Genomic DNA, 23,953 nt, shown 5'->3' on the forward strand with positions numbered 1-23,953 from the left:
CAGATGTCAGTGATATTCTCTCACACACAAAAAAAATGAAAAAAAAAAAATGGATCAAATTTTATCAGTGTTTTGACCAGCGTTTAGGCAGAGTGTCAGTTTTACCATCAGAGTTTGGCCAGAGTTTCATCAGTTTGTCTCAGATGACAGAATTAACTGACTAAGGACCCTCAGGCTTCTCCTATCAAACAGTACGTGAAAAACGAACAGAACACGGATGGCGTCCGAGTGCTCTCCGATTTTATGAGGACCCATAGATTTGCATTGGCAAGTTTGATCCGACAATTGGATCAATATCAGAAAAGTCTTCAGACTTTTGTGTAGATCACTCGCTGTTAGGAGAAGAAAAAGAAAAAAAAAAATCGGACATGTGAACTACCCCATAGACTAGGATAGCACTCATACCAGAAAAACTGATGTCTAAATGACGCCTTAAATAAATACCTTGGAAAAGACCCTGTGCTTCCCTGTTTTTGCCACCCTTTTCCATTTTGCTCGGTGTTGCTTCATTGCAGAGATATTCATATTTGCTTCTTCTGAAGCGCACTATGTGAAATCTCTGTTGCAGTCCAAGTGGGCATATCTTCACAGCTTTTTTTTTGGAGACAGGCACCTCCCTCCTCCTTTCCAGATGCAGCCAATCATAGTTCGATAGCTGGTCTACCAATTTTAGACACTACCGAGCTGTGACTGGCAGCCATTTGGAGCAAGAGGTGAAAATGCACGCCTCCAGTAAAGACTGAAGAAATGCCAAGCTGAACTGCAAGCAGAGATTTCACATAACGCGCACCAAAATAATAAAATCTGAATAACTCTGCAATGGACTGATGCAGCACAAAACCGAAAAGAGCGTCGGAATCCGGAAAGATCAGGGATTTTTCCAGTATATTAAAACTATATTTTTTAGAGCATGGGAAAGCTCCCTTTTAATGGCCAAGCCCATTTCTCAGTTCTGACTTCTCAATTTATGTGATAATAACTCTGGAATGCTTCTAAATATCAGAGAGATTTTTTTCGTGAGATGTACTTTATGTTAGTGGTGAATTTAGGGCAATAAAATTTGCATTAATTTATGAAATTTGGTGAAAACTTTGCAAATTCCAAATGCTGAATTTGTATGATCTAACAGCATTAAGTCATATAAAAAATATATAAAACATTTACCGTACGTCTACTTTACATCAGCACAACTTTGTTTGGAAGTTAGAAGGGTAAAAAGTTTAGCAGCAAAATTACATTTTTTTTTTTGTTACATATAAGCTCAGCGGCCGCTGTAGCTCCTACGTCACTGACTTGATTTATGATGCCCTCAAAAGGCTGGAGATACGGCAGTAACACTCACTCCTGTGATAAAACAGGCAGGGAAACACGTTACATCAAAAAGCAGCAGGTGTAAGGCTTTGCTGTCTTATCTGTATACTCATTTATCATAAGTGACTTATGCTTCCTTCTCTGGCCAGGAGCTGTGGTATGTGATGATCGCAAACTTTAGCAGTTCTGTATGGTGGAACACAGCAATTTCACAGGAACATTTTTTAAACACATCCATTCCTAGAACGTTTTATTCCAAGATCTATCAATAATAATGTAATTTGTTTGTAGGACAACCCCCTTAACTCGAAGTTTCTGTCTAAATCCCCCAAAAAACGTGCTTCAGATCAAACCTCAACTTTGGAGTAACTTTGGAGTGTGTCCGGTCTCTGTTCCATTGGAGTACCATCTTTATAGGGTGCACAAAAATGCGGCCAATCACACTTTTTATGCTAAAAAGATGCTTAAAAAGATGGACAACACCAGAACACAGGCAAATTGACTACATCTGCCTCATTACAGTGAATTGTTCTTTCAAGGGTTTCGTAGGAATTGCGTTTCTTTTGGGAGTTAGATGAAAATCTCGATGTTAGTGCTCAGTGAGGAGCACAGGATAAATGTAAACCGAGCCTTATGCTGAGTTTTGGGAGGCAGACTAAACAAATAAACCGAAATTTGAGAACTGCTTTTATGTTATTTTTATGCTGCTCAGCATGCAATATAATTGATAAGACAGATTTTAAAATTCTACGGTCCGTATGATTACGTATTGATATAAGAAAATTTTTTGCTACATTTACCATTTTGTTTACCTTATTCTGATAGCTATAACTTTAGATTTTTCTCCAGACAAAAGTGTATGAAGGCTTGGTGTTTTTTTTTTTTTTACAGGACCAGGACATTTTCAGTGATACCATTTAATTTACATACGATTTTTTGATGTTTTTATTCAATTTTTTTTTGCATGATGAAAAAGATACATTTTTTATGCTTATTATTTGAATGGTATTCACAGTACGGGGTGAATATTGACACAGTTTTATAGTTTGGGTCCTTCTGAATGTGACGATGCCAGTTATGTAAACTTTATTTTTGTTTTTAGATAAAACCTTCATTATTAGTTGCAAAACATTTTTAAGTGAATTTTTTTTTCACTTTTTTTTTTTTTTAACTTGGTCCTATGAAGGAACATGAATATATTACATGTCTGTTGCTGGTCTCATACACTGCAGTATTCATGTACTGCTGTGATGAGAGCTGTCAGTTTTATGCTGACACTTGGCCTGTTAGACCCTACTTTTGGCAAGGACTAACAAGCCACTGGGCCGCATTAGCTAGCAGACTATAAGGCCATTACGGGGCCTTGGCTTTGCCATGATAACATCACAGGATACCATTGGTGTTAACCATCTAGATGTTGCAGTCAGCAATTGCCAGGTAGGGCAAAAGGATTATCCCGAGCCGGCTAGCTGCACGTGTCTCCTGTGTAGGAGATAGCAGTTTTAACTAAACTGTCACTGTGCAATTTCATCCTTTGATAGTTTAAATCAATCACGTACATGGACGGCTGAATGCGGTAAAGTACAGCAACCGCTGACGTACAAATGCGCTATACTACATTGCTGAAACTATGCTATATTTCGCCTGTTACTTCACTTCCTGCGACGTTGCGTTTGAGGGGAGTCTCAAGTGGGCAATCACAGGAGGCTGGAGCTGCACTCACTTCCCTGCAGCATGTATCATCCAGCCAGGAAGAGGATGTCAGAGGCTGGAGCTGCACTCACTTCCCTGCAGCATGTATCATCCAGCCAGGAAGAGGATGTCAGAGGCTGGAGCTGCACTCACTTCCCTGCAGCATGTATCATCCAGCCAGGAAGAGGATGTCAGAGGCTGGAGCTGCACTCGCTTCCCTGCGGCGTGTATCATCCAGCCAGGAAGAGAATGACAGAGGCTGGAGCTGCACTCACTTCCCTGCGGCGTGTATCATCCAGCCAGGAAGAGGACATCAGAGGCTGGAGCTGCACTCACTTCCCTGCGGCGTGTATCATCCAGCCAGGAAGAGAATGACAGAGGCTGGAGCTGCACTCACTTCCCTGCGGCGGGTATCATCCAGCGAGGAAGAGGACGTCAGAGGGTGGCGCTGCAGTCACCTACGACGGCTTCTTTCATCGCCATGCTATGATGACTAGGGTTGAGCGACTTTTACTTTTTTAGGATCGAGTCGGGTTTCGTGAAACCCGACTTTCTCAAAAGTCGGATCGTGTGAAATCGGACGATTATTGTGAAAAGTCGGGGGGCCGACCGAAACACGAAACCCAATGCAAGTCAATGGGGATTTTTTTTTTTTTCCCCTTCTCTCTCTCTCTCCTCGGACAGAGTGTAAATCAGTACATTCCTCGGACTGTGTAAATCGCTACACTCCTCGGACTGTGTAAATCGCTACATCCAAAACGGTAAGATGGCGTTTATACCCCCACCCCCTGTAACGCTGCAGAAAGCAAGACAAGACCTATGTCACGCTGCCCACACTCCTTCATTGGCTGAAAAAATGGCGGTTAAAGCGTCATACGAAACGCGACTTTGGCGCGAAGATCGCCGACCGCATGGCCGATCCCACGCTGGGATCGGTTCGGGTTTCACGAAACCCGACTTTGCCGAAAGTCGGCGACTTATGAAATTGACCGATCCGTTTCGCTCAACCCTACTGATGACGTCCTGTTCCTAGAGGGGTGATAGACACTGCAGGGGAGTGAGTGCAACCCTGGCCTCCTATGATATTCCGCTTGAGACTCCCCTCACACGAAACGTCACAGAAATTGAAGTAAAAAGAACACAATTAGGGAATAGCTGGATTGGGAGTAGTGTAAGTTATTTTATACTAATGCAAACTACAAAAGTGCTTAGGGTGTAAAAATAGATATTTATAAAAGGACATTTTAGGCATTGGACCACTCCTTTAACTGAAATAATTTCTGTAATTTTAGGTGAATTTCCAGAATAAGCTATTGTGTGTGTGGGTGTAAATAACTAATAACACTATTTCTTGCCATTATATGACTAGTCTGCACTATTCACCAGGCTCCCTGTCTAATTTGTAGAGGTCTCCGAGTTACTAAATGGAGACTAACTGCTAGAAAGTCTCCCATACCTAGTACATGTAAAGATGAGGGATTCCTGCTCTCCTGTCAATTTAGCACACCTTCAAAAGAAGCAGGAGGACAACATACAACAGTACTGAGCAATGTAGCTGTGAATCCATTACTGGGGTGAGAAAACACTTACTAAAAAGCAAAACGATCCGGAGTTGCTGCGGGTTTGATGCTGCATACTTAGGCAACGACAAACGCACAGCAACCAGCTGTTACAGCATAGTGGATCGGATTTCAAGAAATCTCATATCCACTATGTGTCCATAAACTCCCGCGGAGACTGATATGCGGCACATCTTTCCAGATCGCATCATGTCAATTTCTCTTGCGGATATGCTTGTCTCTCCAAAAGAAACTTCACAAATTGAATGTATTGGATGTGGTGAATTCTCAGTGAACACATGTGGATTCATAGACGGCAGTGCTCTGGAGGCAGCGAACATGTGCTGTGTCCATAGTGCTGCTACTTCCAGATCGTGGGCACCCGGCCTTAATCCCTTATAATCCTCCTCCCCTGTCCATTGACTTTAAGGGTATGTGCACACGTTGCGGATTTCTTGCAGAAATTTCCTGAAGAAAACCGGAAATTTTCTGCAAGAAATCCGCATTTTTTTTTTTGCGTTTTTTTTCCGTTTTTTTAGCATTCTGCAAGCGTAATTAGCTTGCAGAATGCTAAAGTTTTCCAAGCGATCTGTAGCATCGCTTGGAAAACTGACTGACAAGTTGGTCACACTTGTCAAACATACTGTTTGACAAGTGTGACCAACTTTTTACTATAGATGGAGCCTATGCAGCATCTATAGTAAAAGATAGAATGTTTAAAAATAATAAAAAAAATAAAAAAATGCTTATACTCACCCAGACATCTCATAAGCGGCGTCCGGCTCCTCTTCCTATAGCTGGTCTGTGCGCACAGGGCCTTCCGTGACGTCACGGTCACGTGAGCGGTCACATGACCGCTCACGACCAATCACAGGACAGTGACGTCATCGGCAAGGTCCTTCGCCGCACACCAGCTACAGGAACCGAACGGCAGCGTGCAGCGGTGAGGCGGGAACACTGCGTGGGACATCGAGGGTGAGTATAGGACTGTTTTTTATTTTATTTCTTATTTTTTGACCAGTTATATGGTGCCCAGTGCGTGGAGGAGAGTCTCCTCTCCTCCACCCTGGGTACCAACCGCACATAATCTGCTTACTTCCCGCATGGTGTGCACAGCCCCGTGCGGGAAGTAAGCAGATCAATGCACTCCTAGGTGTGCGGAATCCCTGCAATTCCGCATTTTTAATGAACATGTTGGTTTTTTTTCCGCTATGCGATTTTTTCGCGGAAAAAATCGCAACATTTGCACAAAAAATGCGGAATACCTTGTAAATAATAGGAGGCATATGTTAGCGTTTTTTTCGCGTTTTTATCACGTTTTTATAGCGAAAAAACGCGAAAAAAACGCTAAAAATCCTGAACGTGTGCACATGGCCTAATATGCAGCTTTAATCTGATGTCCCTCAGTGAGTGAGTTAACAGTCTGTCTTGCCTTGAGCAAGATGATTATTAGGAACTTTTCTGGGTAAATAATCAAATCAGGAGGCAAGGGGAAGGAGAAAAAAAAATCTAATTTCTCTGAAAATATATATATTACCATGTTTCTTATATTTGTTAATATTATTTTATAGTTTGTTGACCATTGAACATCCATACAATATTAATAAATGCAAGGAAATATGCAACAAGATGTATATTCTCTTGCCTTAGAAATAGATGGCTGTAGGAAAATGCTGTTTTGAATTTAGTAATACCAAAAATATTGTGAACTTACCCATTTCCTTTGTTTATTTTTCCTTGAGAATTACCAGCATTTTTAGATGCCTTTGAATGCGAGAGGTTTAATATAGAATTTACAGTCGCACGCTCAAAATTTTCTAACATTTTTATAATTTTCTCTTTTTTCACACCATGATGGTTACGCCTGGAGATAAAATGATCACACGGACGTTAGCAGGTATGGCACTGTATTAATGCAATTTTAGGTTACATCATTCCGAAAGTGAAATTTTACTGGACTGGTATAAAGCAATTCACAATTAATTCTAGCTGCTGTCCTCATCTACTGCTCCACATCTGTACAGTAATGGCCCCATACACATTTGATAGAAGACGGCCAACAGATGATTTTAGTGGGACCAGATCTGATGTATATGGGGTCTCCTAACTCTCCCATGACCGAGGTCAGGAGAGAAGGATGGGGAATTGTAAATGCAAATGACCAACGCTTCTGTTTTTACAAGCTGGTGTCGGACAGCCTCTGAAAGGGGTTCTCTGGTTTTAACTATAACTACAGTTACTCTATGTGACTGCAGACTTGTGAATCCCCACAGTGTGTGCACTGCACACTGAGGATCCTCCACTGCTTGGAGCAGGTGCTCATGTGATCCCAAGTATGTGATATGCATACATCAGGCCACATTGCGACTAGACAGTGTGTCCTCGCTCAATACATTTGCATTGAGCGATGCTGCGCACATCTTGTCGGTACTTGACAGCATGCATGCAAATACATGCAGAACCGGAGAATTCTCAAGGTGCACATTGCACATGATATGAGGTTTCGCAAGTCTGCAGTCACTTAGTGACTGGCCTATGTAAACAGGCAGTCAAATGTATCTGGCTGTGTATTTACAATATAACTGTAGGATTAGCACTGGATACGTGTCTTATAGACGCCTCTCCATTACTAAGTCGTGGGCTTGATATCATCGGACAATACAAAGGTGACATCAACCCCACAAATATGAACCCCACTTGCCACCACTACAGGACAAGTTAGAAGAGCTGGGCAAACCTCAATGACATCACCACTGCTCACTGAAGCTGCGCTCGCAGCATCTTATTCACTGGTGGTTCTCAGCCTGGACAGTCGCATCTTGGCACCCATGCCCAGATGTTTTGTCCCATGCCCAGACATTGATTACGGCATGGGACGAAACGACAGACAGGTGAGGGATATGGTTCTTTTTTATTTTTGTTTTATTACAGGAGACGATGGCTTTAATGGAATAGATGTTGACATGAGTAAGGTTTAACTTAGACTCTATTAATGAGTCTGTCATTCTTTCAAACAAAGGACTTTATTCTGGCCGTGTGTTTATTTACAATATACCTATAGGATTAGCAATGGGTAGACCCCTTACCAGCCTGAGAATACCAGCCCCAAGCCTTTGATTTAGCAAGGCTGGTAGTCACATCGATTTCTTTAATTATTTATTTAAATAATGTAAAAAAAAAAAAAAAAAAAAAAAAAGTGGGGAGTCCTCTGTTCTTGATAATCAGTCTTGCTAAAGCTAACAGCTGAGGGTTGCAGCCCCCAACTGTCAGTTTTGCCTGGCTGGTTATCAAAAATACAGGGGAACCCACTTTTTTTTTTTTTTAATTTCTTATTTAGAGGGCATGACCCGAATGAATACTCCCACCAGCCGCTCCTGCTCTCACTGTTATTAGCGGCAGCAGCTGTAGGCTGATGGGAGCCCACACCAGTGACCGGAGGTAAACTTTATATCTCAGATCACAGGTGTGGGCTCACGCTGTCATTTTACAGCCAATCAAAAGCAGTGTTTGTCGCGCTGTCGTGCACATGACAGAGTGACAAACACTGGATGTTCGGGCCCCCCATTCAAGTGAATGAGGTCCGCGTACTGTTCTGGTACCTGGACCCCAACTTTTTTTTTAGCTGTTCGGCCGAACCTGCTGGACCCAAACATCCAGGGGTCCGCCCATCTCTACTCTATAGTTTTGGGACATGTGCATATTTTAGCGTTGCCATACGGCTCTAAAATCCATCAAAAATATTTTCAGGGAAACATCATGAAGTATGGATCTTACAGCAGTTCCATTGATGCGGACATGCATATATAAAATAGCACAGCCATCTACCCTGGGCACAGTGCATACAATTCACGTTTTACACCGTAAATCAGCTGCTGTTTGCCAAGACAATGGCAGCTGAGAAGTGGAGCAGAAACAAAGTAGTATTACAGTAAGAAAACCAAGATCCAGCTACAAAAAAAACCCCCACACTTATTACTACTTACCAATACTTGGTATATTACCTTTCAAGCTCTTTCGGTTTAGACCTCCACCAAGTGTCAGGTTCCCGAAATGTTACTTTGTATTTGTACTTCACAGCCTAGTAATAAACACATATCATTGTCATCAGCAGCATTATTTTACTTCTAGATACAAAAAAAAAAATCAAGTAATGATCCTACAAATAACTGGGTGGCATGTACAACCCCAATTATATAAAAAAAAATATATGGGATGCGGTGTAAAATGTAAAGAAAACAAGAATGCAATGATTTGGAAATCTCTTAACCCTATTTTATTCCCCACAGAACATAGGACACAGATCACAAGGTGAAAGTTAGACATTATTTTCATTTCATTTGAAAAATGAACTCATTTATGTTTGCTTGAATCAGTGCGGATGTGAACACTGGACTTTATTAGCTAGCACATTCTCAGAATGCTCAATGTAAGTATATGCAAGGGGGGATTTGGGAAAGGAGAGTCAGCTCACCGAGTCCAGATGCACCTTGTTTCGGTAAGAATCACCGCACCGAGCAGCCTAGTCTGGGTCGTATCAGCAATGTAGAAAGGGAAGAAGTTTTTTCCAGCGATGACCAGTAAGGTAATAATATTTCAAGATTATTAGTCCATGGTGAAAACCAACATTACTAACAAACCACCAAGTGTCCACAGACTAATCAAAGTGTCCTCATGTATTCAACGTTTTTAATAAATTTTCCTCTGTATGTGTTTTTTTCTACCGCAAAATATAGGGTTAATCACTGTTTTTTAGCTGTCAATTTATTAGGCACAAAGGTGATAAGTGGGAGTGTCAAGGTGAAAATATATTTTCTTATATACTTTTGTACTTTTATACTCTTATACTGTGAAACAATAAGTTTTCCCTTGCTAATGCAAATGTAACTGTATTAAAGATGGCTGCCAGTGTTCATTCTTCACTTCAGTTTAGAATCTGAAAGGTTAAAGTTTCATTTCTTCTGAAATCGAAACTTGGAAATAGAAAGAAAAGGAGGAATCCACCAGGAGACGTCCGACGAATCAGAAAGGGATTGAACACTAGACGTATACTGCTTAAACCCCACCTATTGCATTCCTTTTTAATACTGTGTATTGTAAAATAAACTCAGTTGCTGTACTGCTTCTGATAGGTGTAGATGCGGGACATCAACTAAAATTTAATCAGCTGCGTGTCTGAGTCATTTTAATTGGTACCAGATGTTCTGCGCTCACACTATGATTTGGAATGACTGGTGAATGAGGATTTATTGTCGTTACAACCCCGACAATTTGGAGCCCAACGGGGGGCGTGGACAGCGATCCGAGACCCCCTGGACCCATGCCTGGATGTCTGTGGATGATACCCGTAGTGGCTGACCTCGAGGACTGATCACCCTCCGCACACGGTAAGTGGCGATCATATACACTGTATGTGTCACACTTGCTAGTGTCTCAGCCGTTATTGGTTTGTCTGTGGTCTCTTTGGGTCTGGGGAGTGACCGGTCGAGTGGTGAGACCGAGCGCGATCCTGTGCCACGCTCTGAACCAGCAACTGAGAGACGTCGCATCCGGCGCGTCCTCGTGTACACCACACCTCCTCCACCGGTCATTGTACTCCGTTCAATCACCCTACCCATGACTATTGTCTAGTAGTGAAGTGGACTGAAAAATTGAGCCAGTTGTAGATTGTGGGGCAGCTTAGAGAAAGGGATAGGAGACGCAGCCTCTGTGATATTGTGCTGACAGGTAACTAAGACGTTCCGAGAGGGGACCACCTGTCCAGATAGGTAACTTAAGACGTTCCGTGAGGGGACCACCTATATTTTTGTGGAGGGGTCTCATTAGGAGGCTGCCTCCCAACGGTTGGAATATCGTGGCAGGATAGTCTGTAATCACTGTTGTTCAGGTTAGGGACAGACAGGAAACATTGAGCGTGAGGCTCTTTTCCTAGTACGTCGAACGTGAGGCTCCGTACTATATATATATATATATATATATATATATATATATATATATATATATATATATATATATATATATATATATATATATATATATATATATATATATATAGAACACAGTGTTGACGTTGCTGCCAGTGGTTTACTGCAGAAAACCATAGTATTCTGTAAGAGTCATGCTGCGTATCTTAAAGCAGAAGAAGTCTGTGCCCCACAAGTTAGATGAGGATGCCGTGGAAGTCAGGGCAATAGTGGAGTCACGGGAGGGCAAGAGGCAGTCAAGAAGCTTATCTGCGAGTTGCGCAAAGCTTAAAGAACAAAGGATGAAAATAGGTTGATGGAGAGGGAGGGTCAGAGAATGCAGAGCCCTTGTTTGGTTATAAAATGCCTTTGAACTGTGATTTTACAGATTGTAAAATGGCCGCCGTGCCACTGATGATGAAAATGCAGTCCCAGCCACCGCCCTGTAATGGCGGGACGAGCTCTCCAGAAGCATGGGTGTGTCCTGTTTGTGTTGTGCAGAATCCAACCTGGGTGGAGACCTGCCGAGTGTGCGTGTACGGGCTGTCCTTGGGGCTCCGCCCAGACCACGGAGGATCATAGGAAAGTTTTGTAGAAATTAAGTCTGAAAACTGCTGCAATTTGTGACTGTGTAGAAGATACGGAGCTTTGTATCAGTGCTGTGTAGGAGAGGGGAGGAGGGAGCGGACCACTGAGATTTCTCCTCTTTCCTCATCTGTGCTACGAACTTAGAGAAAGGGGGGCAAAGAGCTGGGCTTTTGTATTCTCCCTTGTGCGCTGTGGAATGCAGTGATTTTTCTTATCTCCGTGTTACTAGATGGGAGGGGGTGAGTGAATCCCTGCGCGACCTACTTGAAATTTTTTCCCTCGGTGCTGTGGGCTAGAGGGAAGGGGGGCCATGTATTGCATTCTAAGTTTTCTCTGTCCTTGGTTTAGTACACGCTGAGAGATTTATGTTTAAAGCAATAAGTACTGTATGGAATTGGAAGTGAAATAGATCTGTGTCTAGTCTTAGAGGAAAACTTGTAAGTAATTGAAAGATTGGTAATTACCTGTATCAAGTTGAGTGGTTGATATATAGCAAATTGAAGATAAACAGGGGGGGCTCCCTGTTAGATGATATGGTCTTTTCTCAGGAAATTAAGCCTCCACTCCCGACTGTAAACCCTGTGCCCCTTACAGTCAAGGCAGCAATATATCCTGGACTGCAGAGAAGTTCTATGGGCGTCTTATGGTAGTGTTTGAAGATCTGGGATTTTCACTGTAACAAAAAGCCCATTCATACCTTTTTGTGGTAGACCCGATATTGAGATTTCCACTCCGGATGATGCATTGAAAATAGTAAAGAGTTTTCAAAAGAATTTAGCCCAGCAGGAAAGGAAAGGGGTTAAGTCAGCAGCGCTTCTTACTGTCTACGTAACAGACTCCAGTTTCTGCCCCCTCCTATCGTACACGCAAGTCCAGCCTCACATTCCAATATGTCTTTAACCCTGTATAGGAATCTCACTCTATTCCCAGCCTCGTTATGTCAATTTTCAGACCAAGAGTTTGTTTTAATCGGTGTAAATGGCAGACCCCCCAGCCCGGAAAGGCCCCTACATCTCCTCTTCCCGTGAAACCTTCACACTTAAAAGGCCAGACTTTCCAGGAATCTGAAGTTTGGTTCCCCTGTCATTCACGCTACTACATCACACCTCAGGAATCCCAGGTTCTTTTCTCAGTGGGGTATGGGGACATAATTACCCACCAGGTAGGAGCCATAGTGAACCCAGCTAACTCTACCCTGTCACATAGAGGTTGTTTGGCCCAACAGATAGCTAGAAAAGGGAAGCCCAGTCATAGCCCAAGAGTGTCAGGCCTACCTTGCCGTTTATGGCCCCTTGTATCCAGGAGACGCTATGTCCACCCAAAGAGGGAATTTGCCCTGTGATATAGTGTTACACACTGCAGGCCCCGTATATGATTACAAGACACCCGAGCACTGCCGTACAGTATTGCAGACTGCCTTGCAGACAGAGCTCACCTATGCAGGACATGCTACAGGTGTGCCGACTCAGCTTCATGGAGACAAACAGAGATCTGTTGCTTATTACAGCGGCCGCCTGGATAGGGCGGCAAGAGGAAATCCCTTATGTGTTTGGGCTGTGTTGTCTGTCCAGCTGTTGCTACACAAATCTTCAGAGATTGTTTTGGATCACCCACTGATGGTCCACACCCCACACGATGTATATAGTATCCTTAATCAGGTACAACCTAGCCACATGTCCATGGCTGGACAGCTGCGACTTCAGTGTGCTATTCTCATGCCTACTAATGTGACTTTGAAAAGGTGCACTGTCCTGAACCCCGCTACTCTTCTCCTAGTTCCTATGGATCCAAAGGGGGGAGGAGTAGGTGATAGGTGATATGAGCAAGGACACTTTTTCTTTCTAGAATGGATCCACAGGAACAAGATTAGGTTTCCAAACCACATGATTGTCTAGAATTGATGTCTCAGGAAACGGCTGGTCTCTAGTGTGCCTATTCTAATGCTGATTTTGAGCTTTTTGTAGATGGATCCCGTCACCAAGATGACCAAGGACGCTTCTGTACCAGATATGCTGTGGTCTCAGAACATGAGGTAATCAAGGCAGAGTCAATGCCAGCTCATATGTCTGCACAAGCAGAGCTCAAGGCGCTTACAGAAGCGTGCAAACTAGCAGAAGGTAAGACTGTAAATATCTACACTGAATCCTGTCCAGACAAGATCACATGTAGTGACATAAGAAGCTGACACAGGATTGTGGTTGGTGGATAGTGGGGACATTAATTTTTGGGAGTAGGATGACAGTAATCCTTTTGGGAAGGAGCTGTAGATCAGCATGTCATGTCACTCCCACCACCAGAGAACCAACCACATCAGGTAGGGTAAGACAGATACAGGATTATTATCCCTGGAGGCCCTCTGACTAGCTAGCTACGCAAAACAATTGGCTGACCCTGAGAACCAACCTTTCTCATTCTACAGACAAATAATGATCATATGATGGACGTATAAGTGCACCTAGGCAGGCCTAGGTAGTTAGTGAGCACAAAAACAGGTGACGTACTAGGACGCAAATTAAGATTTTCTACAGATGTGACAAAGGAGAGAGTGTAGAGCTATACTTTGGACGGTTACAGCTGAAATAGGAAAACATGGAGTACAGTCCCATAAACCCACTTGATGTTAGAGTATTGGTAAATACATTCATTGACGGTATGACCAAAGACTTACGAGACGAAATATAGACAGCCAAACCTGAATGGCGAAATGTAGATCCAAAAGACCTGAAGATTTCTAAAGAAGTTGAACAAATTAGGACAATAAGACGACGTGTCATGTATGCTGGAGCAGACACATCTTTCTTCTCCAGTTGGTTAGGTGGGATCAAGGGATTCCTTCAATAAGCTTGTCTGGTACTGATTGCCCTCCTTATAGTTGGATTGATAATTCTCTATTGTGTTATTCCCTTGTATAAAAAGGTTATTGCCAAAGCAACTCCGACTGGCGCCTTCCTCAATCAAGAAATAGATCCACCAGAGTACAATGGTACTGATCCAGGGGAGATCCCGAAGTATATTCCTCAAGAGAATAGACAAAACCCCCCATTCTCAGATGATGCTAAGAGATTTAGTTTAGGCACAGTGGGAGAACTTCATGTGAGGTTAGTGAAGGGTTCAGCTGCCTGGAGGCCTCTCGCTAGGGGAGAGTTTCTGAGGCGTCTGGATGAAGAAATCCACCTCCCCTTTCCCCATCACATGGACAGTCTCGAAGGATCTTTCTTTAAGGGAAAAACTTAGTGTTTAGGGGGGATTGTCAAGGTGAAAATATATTTTCTTATATACTTTTGTACTTTTATACTCTTATACTGTGAAACAATAAGTTTTCCCTTGCTAATGCAAATGTAACTGTATTAAAGATGGCTGCCAGTGTTCATTCTTCACTTCAGTTTAGAATCTGAAAGGTTAAAGTTTCATTTCTTCTGAAATCGAAACTTGGAAATAGAAAGGAGAGGAGGAATCCACCAGGAGACGTCCGACGAATCAGAAAGGGATTGAACACTAGACGTATACTGCTTAAACCCCACCTATTGCATTCCTTTTTAGTACTGTGTATTGTAAAATAAACTCAGTTGCTGTACTGCTTCTGATAGGTGTAGATGCGGGACATCAACTAAAATTGAATCAGCTGCGTGTCTGAGTCATTTTAATTGGTACCAGATGTTCTGCGCTCACACTATGATTTGGAATGACTGGTGAATGAGGATTTATTGTCGTTACGACCCCGACAGGAGTAGATAGATTAGTATATAAGCATTACAAAAAGCTTCTATAATAGACCATGACTAAGGCTTCTTAGTCGAAACGCGTTGGTTTAGTCAATGGACACTTGGTGGTTTGCTAGTAATGTTAGTTTTTAACATGGACTAATAAACTTGAAATGTTATTACCTTACCTGTCATCGCTGGAGAAAACGTCTTCCTTTTCTGCAGTGTAAGTGTATGTAGCATCAGAACAGGGATCCATAGCCATACCATACTTCAGCACCTGCAAAAAACGTAAAATAATAAACCGTATACTACCTGTCCGCCGTAGTCCAATTAATAACGAGGGTCCCACGACAATCGGGTGAGGTCACTGCTCTATAGGACCTTCAGTGACACACTGACAGGAGACAATGGCTCTTGCAGTGCATCACTGAGGTTACTATAGTTCAAAGTCTCACTTTATGGCAATTGCTGCGTGGGAAAATTTCTCACACAGCAATGCCATAAGTGAGACTAGGGACTATTTTTTTACAGCGGCGGAGGAATACAGTGCGGAAGGATACCTTCCTCCCTTCATTGTATTCCCGGAGCCCCTAGAGAGCGGTCGCATCAGCGGATGCTGCCGTTCTCCACGGGAGATCGTTATGGGACACTTGTGGATTTCTGCGGATCAGGGAGTATATTGGTTGTTTGTTATTTTAATATTTTTTACAGATGACACTGGCTTCGGGGATCAAAATGACAAGTAATGGTGAGTATGTACTCTATGTTATATATACTGTATGTCTATATGTATGCATTGTATGTATGTAGTATGTATGTATGTATGTAGTATGTACGTAGTATGTACGTAGTATGTGCGCAGTATGTACGTAGTATGTATGTAGTATGTATGTACGTAGTATGTACGTAGTATGTATGTTGTATGTATGTATGTATGTTTTGGTTTTTTTTTTTTTACATTCAACACATTAGCCGGATGATGGGACTACTACTGTACGATGCCTGCACACCCGCACAGACCCCCGGCAGGCCGCACAGACCCCCGGCAGGCCAGTACAGACCCCAGAGAGGCCAGTACAGACCCCAGAGACGCCAGTACAGACCCCCGGCAGGCAGCACAAACCCCCGGCAGGCCACACAGACCCCAGAGAGGCCCGTACAGACCCCCGGCAGGCCGCACAGACCCCCGGCAGACCGCACAAACCCCAAAGAGGCCCGCATAGACCCCCCCGAGAGGCCGCTCAGACCCCCGAGAGGCCCGCACAGACCCCCACGGTCCCACAATCATGCAGTCTTCGCCCACACACCGCCCACACTCTTCCCCCTTCCGGAACAGGATGTACAAGGACAGAAAGGGCTTATTTTCATTCTGATATTTGTGTCCCATTGACTTGCATTGGTTTCCGGTATCGGTATTGTCGATATCCGATATTTTTGGGATATCGGCCGATCCAATCTGATACCGATATTTCCGAATATCGGAAGGTATCACTCAACACTAGTCATTGCCAATACATCTAAGGCCTCGTTCAGCAGTCTGCTTTTCACATACGTGTTCTGTTTTTCACACATACAACACGTAACCTTTATAGTCTATTGGGCTGATCACATACCATGTTTCTCCAAAAATAACAGTTTCTTATATAATATTTTACTCCGAAAGATGGGTTAGGGCTTATTTTCAGGGAATGTCCTGTTTTTTCCCCCTCTATCATCAACGATCAACATTTATTTTTGAACAAAACAAAAGCAACATTTATTCAAATTTAATCCCGCTGTGGAACCATGGGGTCATATAGACCCCAGCGCTGAATAAATTGAAATATTTCTGAAACTGGTCTATCTCAGACATTGACCTTCTTTGTATTTTCAAGTAACATATTTCTGCTTATGTTGATGATATTTTGAATTTGTTTTTCAATTTTGTTTCTAAGTTATTTTCAATTTTCTGTGTTTGGGACTCTCCTGACTCCATAGTACCTTTATTGTCTGACTTTTTTTTTTTTTTATGTTTTCTGTTTATTCAGAGGTTTTGTAATATAATTGTAAATAAACAATGGCTAGACGAACTGTGATGACTCCTGATGAAATATTGGCAGCTTTGGATGCTTCTAGTGATGTCGATACTGATAATGAAGGTAATTTGGAAGATAATTTGAGCTGGGTCGAAAGGCACCGTCAGACGTTCCAAGTGGCACCAGCAGTGTTACTGGACAGCGAAAACCGTGCTATGTTTGTCCTCGATCGAAGGACAAAAAGACGAGATTTGTTTGCAATGACTGCAAGAAGTTCATTTGTGAAGAACATGGCACTATGACGTGCAGTGAATGCAAGGGCTAAACTTATTGCCAGATCATTCGTTGTCATTTTTTTTTTACTAAAATACACACAGTTGCAGTTGTTGTGCATTTTTTCATTGAATTTGAGTACTTTGTTATTAGTAGTGCATAAAAATAAAATAAATTTCAGTTTCTGTTTGATGATGACAAATAAATCACTTCAAAAGTTATGTTTGATTTCATAACTGTGTTCTGAAATGATGACAGAATAAAACTTGATTATTCTGAACAGCCAGTATGTTCATTTTAATGAAATACGACGATTTTGAGCCTGGGGTCATATAGACCCCATGGTACAAAACAGTGATTTTTTTTCATGGTTCTACAGCAGGGTTAATCAGGTTATCACATTCTGGAACATCAACATAACTCTCCAAACCCTGAATTCCATCATGAATTTCTTGAGATCCTATATCCTTTTTCCATGTACAAGGTCTTCTTTACCGATGCTAATGAAGAACGATGGGGTTAGAACAATCACTAATAGGTCATTCAATTCCTCATACACATTATAGGCAGCGATTCTCCCATTTACACCATGCAATCCGATTCATTAAAATTTTCCTTGTACGTGCCACTCTCAATGAATGGGGTCGCTGAACTAAGCTGCACCTTATTCATTAAAAGGCGCACACCACTTAAAAAATTAGGAATCTTATAAGTGCTGTGCGCCTCTGGCAGAAATGTAAGTACACACACACATGCATATAATATTTTATTTACTATGTACATTTGTACTCTTGATTAGCAGGATGGTCCAGGAAAATAGTGATTTCAGTGGAGAGCGGGTGGACTGCCGGATGTCATAATGAATGTGATACATTTGCAGTAATTTCTCAAGTGTCCTTGTATGATGGAATCATCTCGCTTTCCTAGCAATGCCATGATTTTATTTTAGCACAAGCGATCAGTCTTAAAAGGGATGTCCACGTGGAATGACACGTGGTGCCCAATCAGCGCTGGTGTCGCTGTTCCCACCTTTGCATGGATTGAGCATGAAGATGACGTCCAGGCTGCAGCTGATCTGACTTCCTCTTCATGTTCAATCCGCACGAAGGCGGAGATAGTGACACCAGTGCTGACTGGTCACTGGGGTCACATGTCACAACACCGCAAGAGAGCTCCAGGACCATGAGTGCTGACACACCTGGAACGGCACCAGCGTGGGAGAACAGTATAGGTTCTTCTTATTTTGTTTTATCAAGGCCAAACATTTAGTTCTAAAAGGGTTTGTCTTAGTAGTGGACAACACGTTTCAGATGGCCTGTTGTCACTCTCTTAGGCATGTATGAAGCAGCAGCGGTCATATGTGGCCATACTGCCTTTTTCTTTTCTGGTGACTCGGGGACTTTGACTCGAAAAACTCAAATGGGAACTTCATGTGTGAATGCAACGTAAAGGAAATGTTGGCCTTTTTTCTCCTATTCTTTCTTGGATTCTCTTGTATTGAGTCTACTTTTTCTCACTATTAGGTGGCATTCAGATATCAGTGATTTTTTTTTCAGTACTCAAAAAATAGACCGCTTTTTATCAGTGTTTTGGATACGATTTTGATCAGTGTCTGGTCAGTTTTTACCATCAGTGACTAATAAGTGACTTTCTCTTCTGAATAACGAATTATATTGCAAAACTTCTACACATTGCAGTGTTAATCATTGACAGCATTTGGATAACACATAGCTTACAGTGTGTGCCAGTATTGATTTATTTTCCATGGATCCATAGACTTGGATGTGTAATGCTGTTCTTTGACTCGGATCAAAATGATACCTGTCTCCATGAGTTTTTTTTGCAGACGCATGGTTTAAATAAACATGCATTTTCCTGAGACATGCCCCCAAATTTATCCCTAGCATGATTTTAGGACTATGCTTGAACTATAAGCCCTACTCCAAAACTAAGTCCTAGTTACAGTCAGGGCCAGCGTTAGGGGAAGTCAGACTGGGCAATTGCCCAGGGCCCCAGTGTTTCTATTCTGAGGTTAAGACTGCTTAAGGACTTTTGGTGAATTCACAGTCGTGACCATGGTGACCCCAAAGGCCTTTTATCTGTAGTAAATCTAGCTGAACAGGTGACAGGCTGGTATGCAGGGCCAGCGTTAGGGGAAATGGAGAGAAAACTGGGCAATTTCTCTGAGCCCTCACTCTCTTGGAGGCCCCAAGCATTTCAATTGCGAGGCTAGGATTGCTTAAGGACCTTTGGTGACATCACAGTGATGTGACCACAATTTCAGTAAAGTTCTCCTAAATGCAGGAGTTTAGAGATGAACAGTAGACATGCTGGTATGTGTGTCCTTAAGCAGTCTTAACCTCGGAATAGAAACACTGGGGCCCTGGGCAATTGCCCAGTCTGACTTCCCCTAACGCTGGCCCTGACTGTAACTAGGACTTAGTTTTGGAGTAGGGCTTATATTTCAAGCATACTCCTAAAATCATGCTAGGGATAATTTTTGGGGCATGTCTCGGGAAAATGCATGTTTCTTTAAACCATGCGTCTGCAAAAAAAACTCATGGAGACAGGTATTTTGATCCGAGTCAAGGAACAGCATTACACATCCAAGTCTATGGATCCATGGAAAAAAAAAAATCAATAATGGCACACACTGTCAGCTATGTGTTATCCAAACGCTGTTAATGATTAACACAGCAATGTGTAGAAGTTTTGCAATATAATTCTTTATTCAGAAGAGAAAGTCACTTATTAGTCACTGATGGTAAAAACTGACCAGACACTGATCAAAATCGTATCCAAAACACTGAGAAAAAGCGAATTATTCTATACGGCACCAGAACATTTATCATGCACCCACGTAAGTATAATAACTCATGAATATATCATTTATCAGGAGGACAAGGAGTCAATAATTTATACCAACCATATTGTTTAAATTGAACAAATGTTTTTATTCAATAACATCAATTATAACCATTATAAAAAACCATTATAAAAAAGTACATGGGTCTCATATATCATGTGAATCACCTCAAAGTGTTAAATATGACCCAGGAAAGAACGTGCAGGACTGAAATAAATGAACTGTTTGTAGTTATTTCAATGATTCATACTAAGTGATGTGATGTGCCTGCTCAAATGAGTCTACTACTGGGTTGAAATTACAATCCCTCGTACTCGCAACGACATCACCCGTATCTCATACTCCAAGCTCATATTTCCTTATATATATATACCATATTAGTGGCAATAATTACCCATAATCAGGTCCAAAGTCACGTTCCGGCCTGCGTCAAGTGACCCCGACGCGCGTTTCGCTTAGTAGTAGTATCGCTTCCTCAGGGGGCGTGACTGATAAAAAGCGGTCTATTTTTTGAGTACTGAAACAAAAATCACTGATATCTGAATGCCACCTAATAGTGAGAAAAAGTAGACTCAATACAAGAGAATCCAAGAAAGAATAGGAGAAAAAAGGCCAAAATTTCCTTTATGTTGCATTCACACATGAAGTTCCCATTTGAGTTTTTAGAGTCAAAGTCCCCGAGTCACCAGAAAAGAAAAGGCAGTATGGCCACATATGACCGCCGCTGCTTCATACATGCCTAAGAGAGTGACGACAGGCCAAGCGGCAGACACGATCTCACGTATTTGGTCATCTGAAACGTGTTGTCCACTACTAAGACAAACCCTTCTTGAACTAAATTTTTCGTCCTGATAAAATAAGAAAAACCTGTACTCTTCTAGCACGCTGGTGCCGTTCCAGGGGTGTCAGCACTCATGGTCCCGGAGCTCTCTTGAGGTATTGTAACACGTGGTGTCAATCGCCCAATCAGTGCTGGTGTCCTGCTCCTCCTGCCTTTGTGCAGATTGAACATGAAGGGGAAGTCAGATCAGCTGCAGCCCGGACTTCCTCTTCATGCTCAATCCATACGAAGGCGGGAACAGCGACACCAGCGCTGATTGGCACCACGTGTCATTCCACCGAACCAGAGCTCCGGGACCGCGAGTGCCGACACCGCTAGAACTGCGCCAGCACGGGAGGCGAGTACAGGCTTTTTTTTTTCTTCTTCTTAAATCGGGCCAAACATTAAGGTTTAAGAAGGGGTTGTCCTAGTAGTGGACAACCAATTTAAGACTGATTGCTTGTGCTAAACTAAAATCATGGCATCACTAGGAAAGCGAGATGATTTCGTCATACAAGGACACTTGAGAAATTACTGCAAATGTATTACATTCATTATGACATCCGGCAGTCCATCCGCTCTCCACTGAAATCACTATTTTCCTGGACCGTCCTGGCAAGTCAAGAGTAATAACGTGCATAGTAAATAAAATAAATAAATTTTATATATATATATATATATATATATATATATATATATATATATATATATATATATATATATATATATATATATATATATATATATATATATATATATATATATATATATATATATATATACACATACACACACACATACATATATATTTTATATTCACAGCTACAGAGAGCAGAGGGTGGGAAGTAGCAGACCTGCCAGTAAATGATAGGCCTACGTCTCATATGAAACTGGAAGTCTGAAGTTCAAGGTCAGATGGAACTATTTCAGCAAACACGTTCTGCTCCATGGCTGCCACTTCTGCTTTCACATGCTCACATAATAAACAGGAGAAGATTCAGCGTTGAACATAGCAGCAGAATGAAGGTGAGAATGTCACGGCATAGATTAATGCTCCTGTGTTAGTCCCTGCACTGTTGTATCATGTGAAAACACAGAAAGGATAAGAAAACCTGTGAGAAAGACGACGTCAAACAATACCATCTGTACACAAGCAGCAGTATTTGCACTTGTCTGTTACTTTCCAAGGTGCACACCCATCTCACAAGGAAACAGCTGCTAAAAAAAAAACACAGCCTCATGTACGATTGTCACTCGGTGGAATCTTTCACTCTGAGACTTATAATTATTGCAAGACAGAGGGTCTGAACAAGATTATGTACAGGATCCCTCTGCCAGGAGGTAAGGTGACCAAATAAGGTTCATGAAGTCTCATCCAACTGATGGGAAGCGGTCTCTACCATAATATGGGTATGTTTCCACATGGCGTATTTGCTGCGAATTGGACACTGCGTACAGCTGCAGGGTTCAATCCGCAGCGGCCAGATGTTATAGCACAGTGGAGGGGATTTTATGAAATCCCATCGCCACTATGTGTACAAAGACGCAGGTGGCAGACCCGCGTAACCGGACATGCGACACGTCTTTATAGACCGCAGCATGTATGTTTATCTTGCGGAGACGCTCAGTCTCTGCAAGATAAATATCACCGTTCTATGTATAGGATGCGGTGATTCTGCATGTGATCAATGAACACATGCGGAATCACCGTGCGTAAAAAAAAAAAAAAAGGGGGCAGCGCTTAGGATGGGGCAGGTGTCCGCTGCATCCAAAGCGCTGCCATTCTGGACCGAAACCGAAATACAGACTAAGAATTTAGCTGCCCAAGCACACTACCAGCACTGTACTGCACGATGCACCGAATCTGCCCCCACAGGATTTATTACAAGCTGCCTACGACTCGTCGGCAATTTGGCTGGTTTTCACAGCACTAAAACAGTCACATGACTGAGAATGGCTGTCACGCAACCAGAGTCACCAATTAGCCCCAACGTTACACAAAATGTTCCAATAAAAAGGTAGAAGCAGAAAAACATAAAATGATGCTAAAGGTTAAGAGACCATTTACTGGCCAATAACCAGGAATGTCCACAAATATCGACCTTTGTAAAAACACTCGTTCATTGGGTGACATGACTTGCTAAACTCCTTTCCATTGCGGTCAACTTTTGTTCTTCCTTTTCATCTTCTAAGACCTATAATTTTTTTATTTTTCTGCCTTTACATCCTTATATCAGGGCTTGTATTTTTTGCAAGAGGAGTTGTAATTTTGAATGGCAACAATTATTTTACCATACAACGGGAATAAAATTCCAAGTGTGGTGAAACTGTGAAAATATTGCATTTTTCTTTAAACTATTTTAGTGGTTAATAAAACTCAGAAAGTTGTAAAAATAAAATAAATGTATTTGTCGCTGTTTCCTGAACCCAGTAACTTCTTTTTCACGCAACTGAGCTATGCGAGGGCTTGTTTCTCCAAGACATGCTGACATTTTTATTACACATTTGGGGTAAATACAACATTTCAAATACTTGTAATGCATTTTCTGTAAACCAATTGGCATGTAAAACTTTGGGCACCCCTGGTCAAAATTACTGTTATTGCGAACAGTTAACCAAATTAAAGATGACATGATCTCTAAAAGGCCTAAAGTTAAAGATGACACATTTCATTTGTATTTTAGGCAAAAAAAAAATATTTTCATCTTTTACATTTTAAAAATTACAAAAAGGAAAATGGGACAATGCAAAAGTTTGGGCACCCTGCATGATTAGTACCTAGTAGCACCCCCTTTTCGCAAGTATCTTTTTGCGGCCAAAGTCTTTCAATTCTCGTTTGAGGCATTTTCACACACGTTTAGGATCATTATCCATTTGTAGAAGTCATCCTCTTTTCAACTTCAGCTTTTTTACAGATGGTGTTGGGTTTGCACCAATAATTTGTTGAATCCTTTCTTCCTTCCACCGATGAAATGATCCCCGTGCCATTGGATGCAACACAACCCAAAGCATGATTGATCCACTCTCATGCTTAATGGCTGTAGAGATGTTCTTTTCCTGAAATTCTGTGCCCTTTTTTCGCCACGCATACCTTTGATCATTGTGGCCAAAGAGTTCTATATTAACCTCATTATTCAACAGGACTGGTTTCCAAAATGCATTTGG

General features: G+C 42.0%; 1 protein-coding gene across 1 annotated transcript in view; it reads right to left on the minus strand.

Annotated features, from left to right (window-relative positions):
* N4BP2 (NEDD4 binding protein 2) overlaps positions 1-23,953 on the minus strand; it is a 99,862-nt gene that overhangs the window by 45,970 nt on the left and 29,939 nt on the right. Inside the window, exons 5-6 of the mRNA XM_077279884.1 lie at positions 8,564-8,640; positions 6,277-6,426 (exon numbers count right to left, since the gene is read on the minus strand). Coding sequence (XP_077135999.1) covers positions 6,277-6,426; positions 8,564-8,640 — 227 coding nt within the window. The remainder of the gene's footprint in view (positions 1-6,276; positions 6,427-8,563; positions 8,641-23,953) is intronic.

The sequence above is a fragment of the Ranitomeya variabilis genome, chromosome 1, assembly GCF_051348905.1.
Source record: "Ranitomeya variabilis isolate aRanVar5 chromosome 1, aRanVar5.hap1, whole genome shotgun sequence".
Lineage (NCBI taxonomy): Eukaryota > Metazoa > Chordata > Amphibia > Anura > Dendrobatidae > Ranitomeya > Ranitomeya variabilis.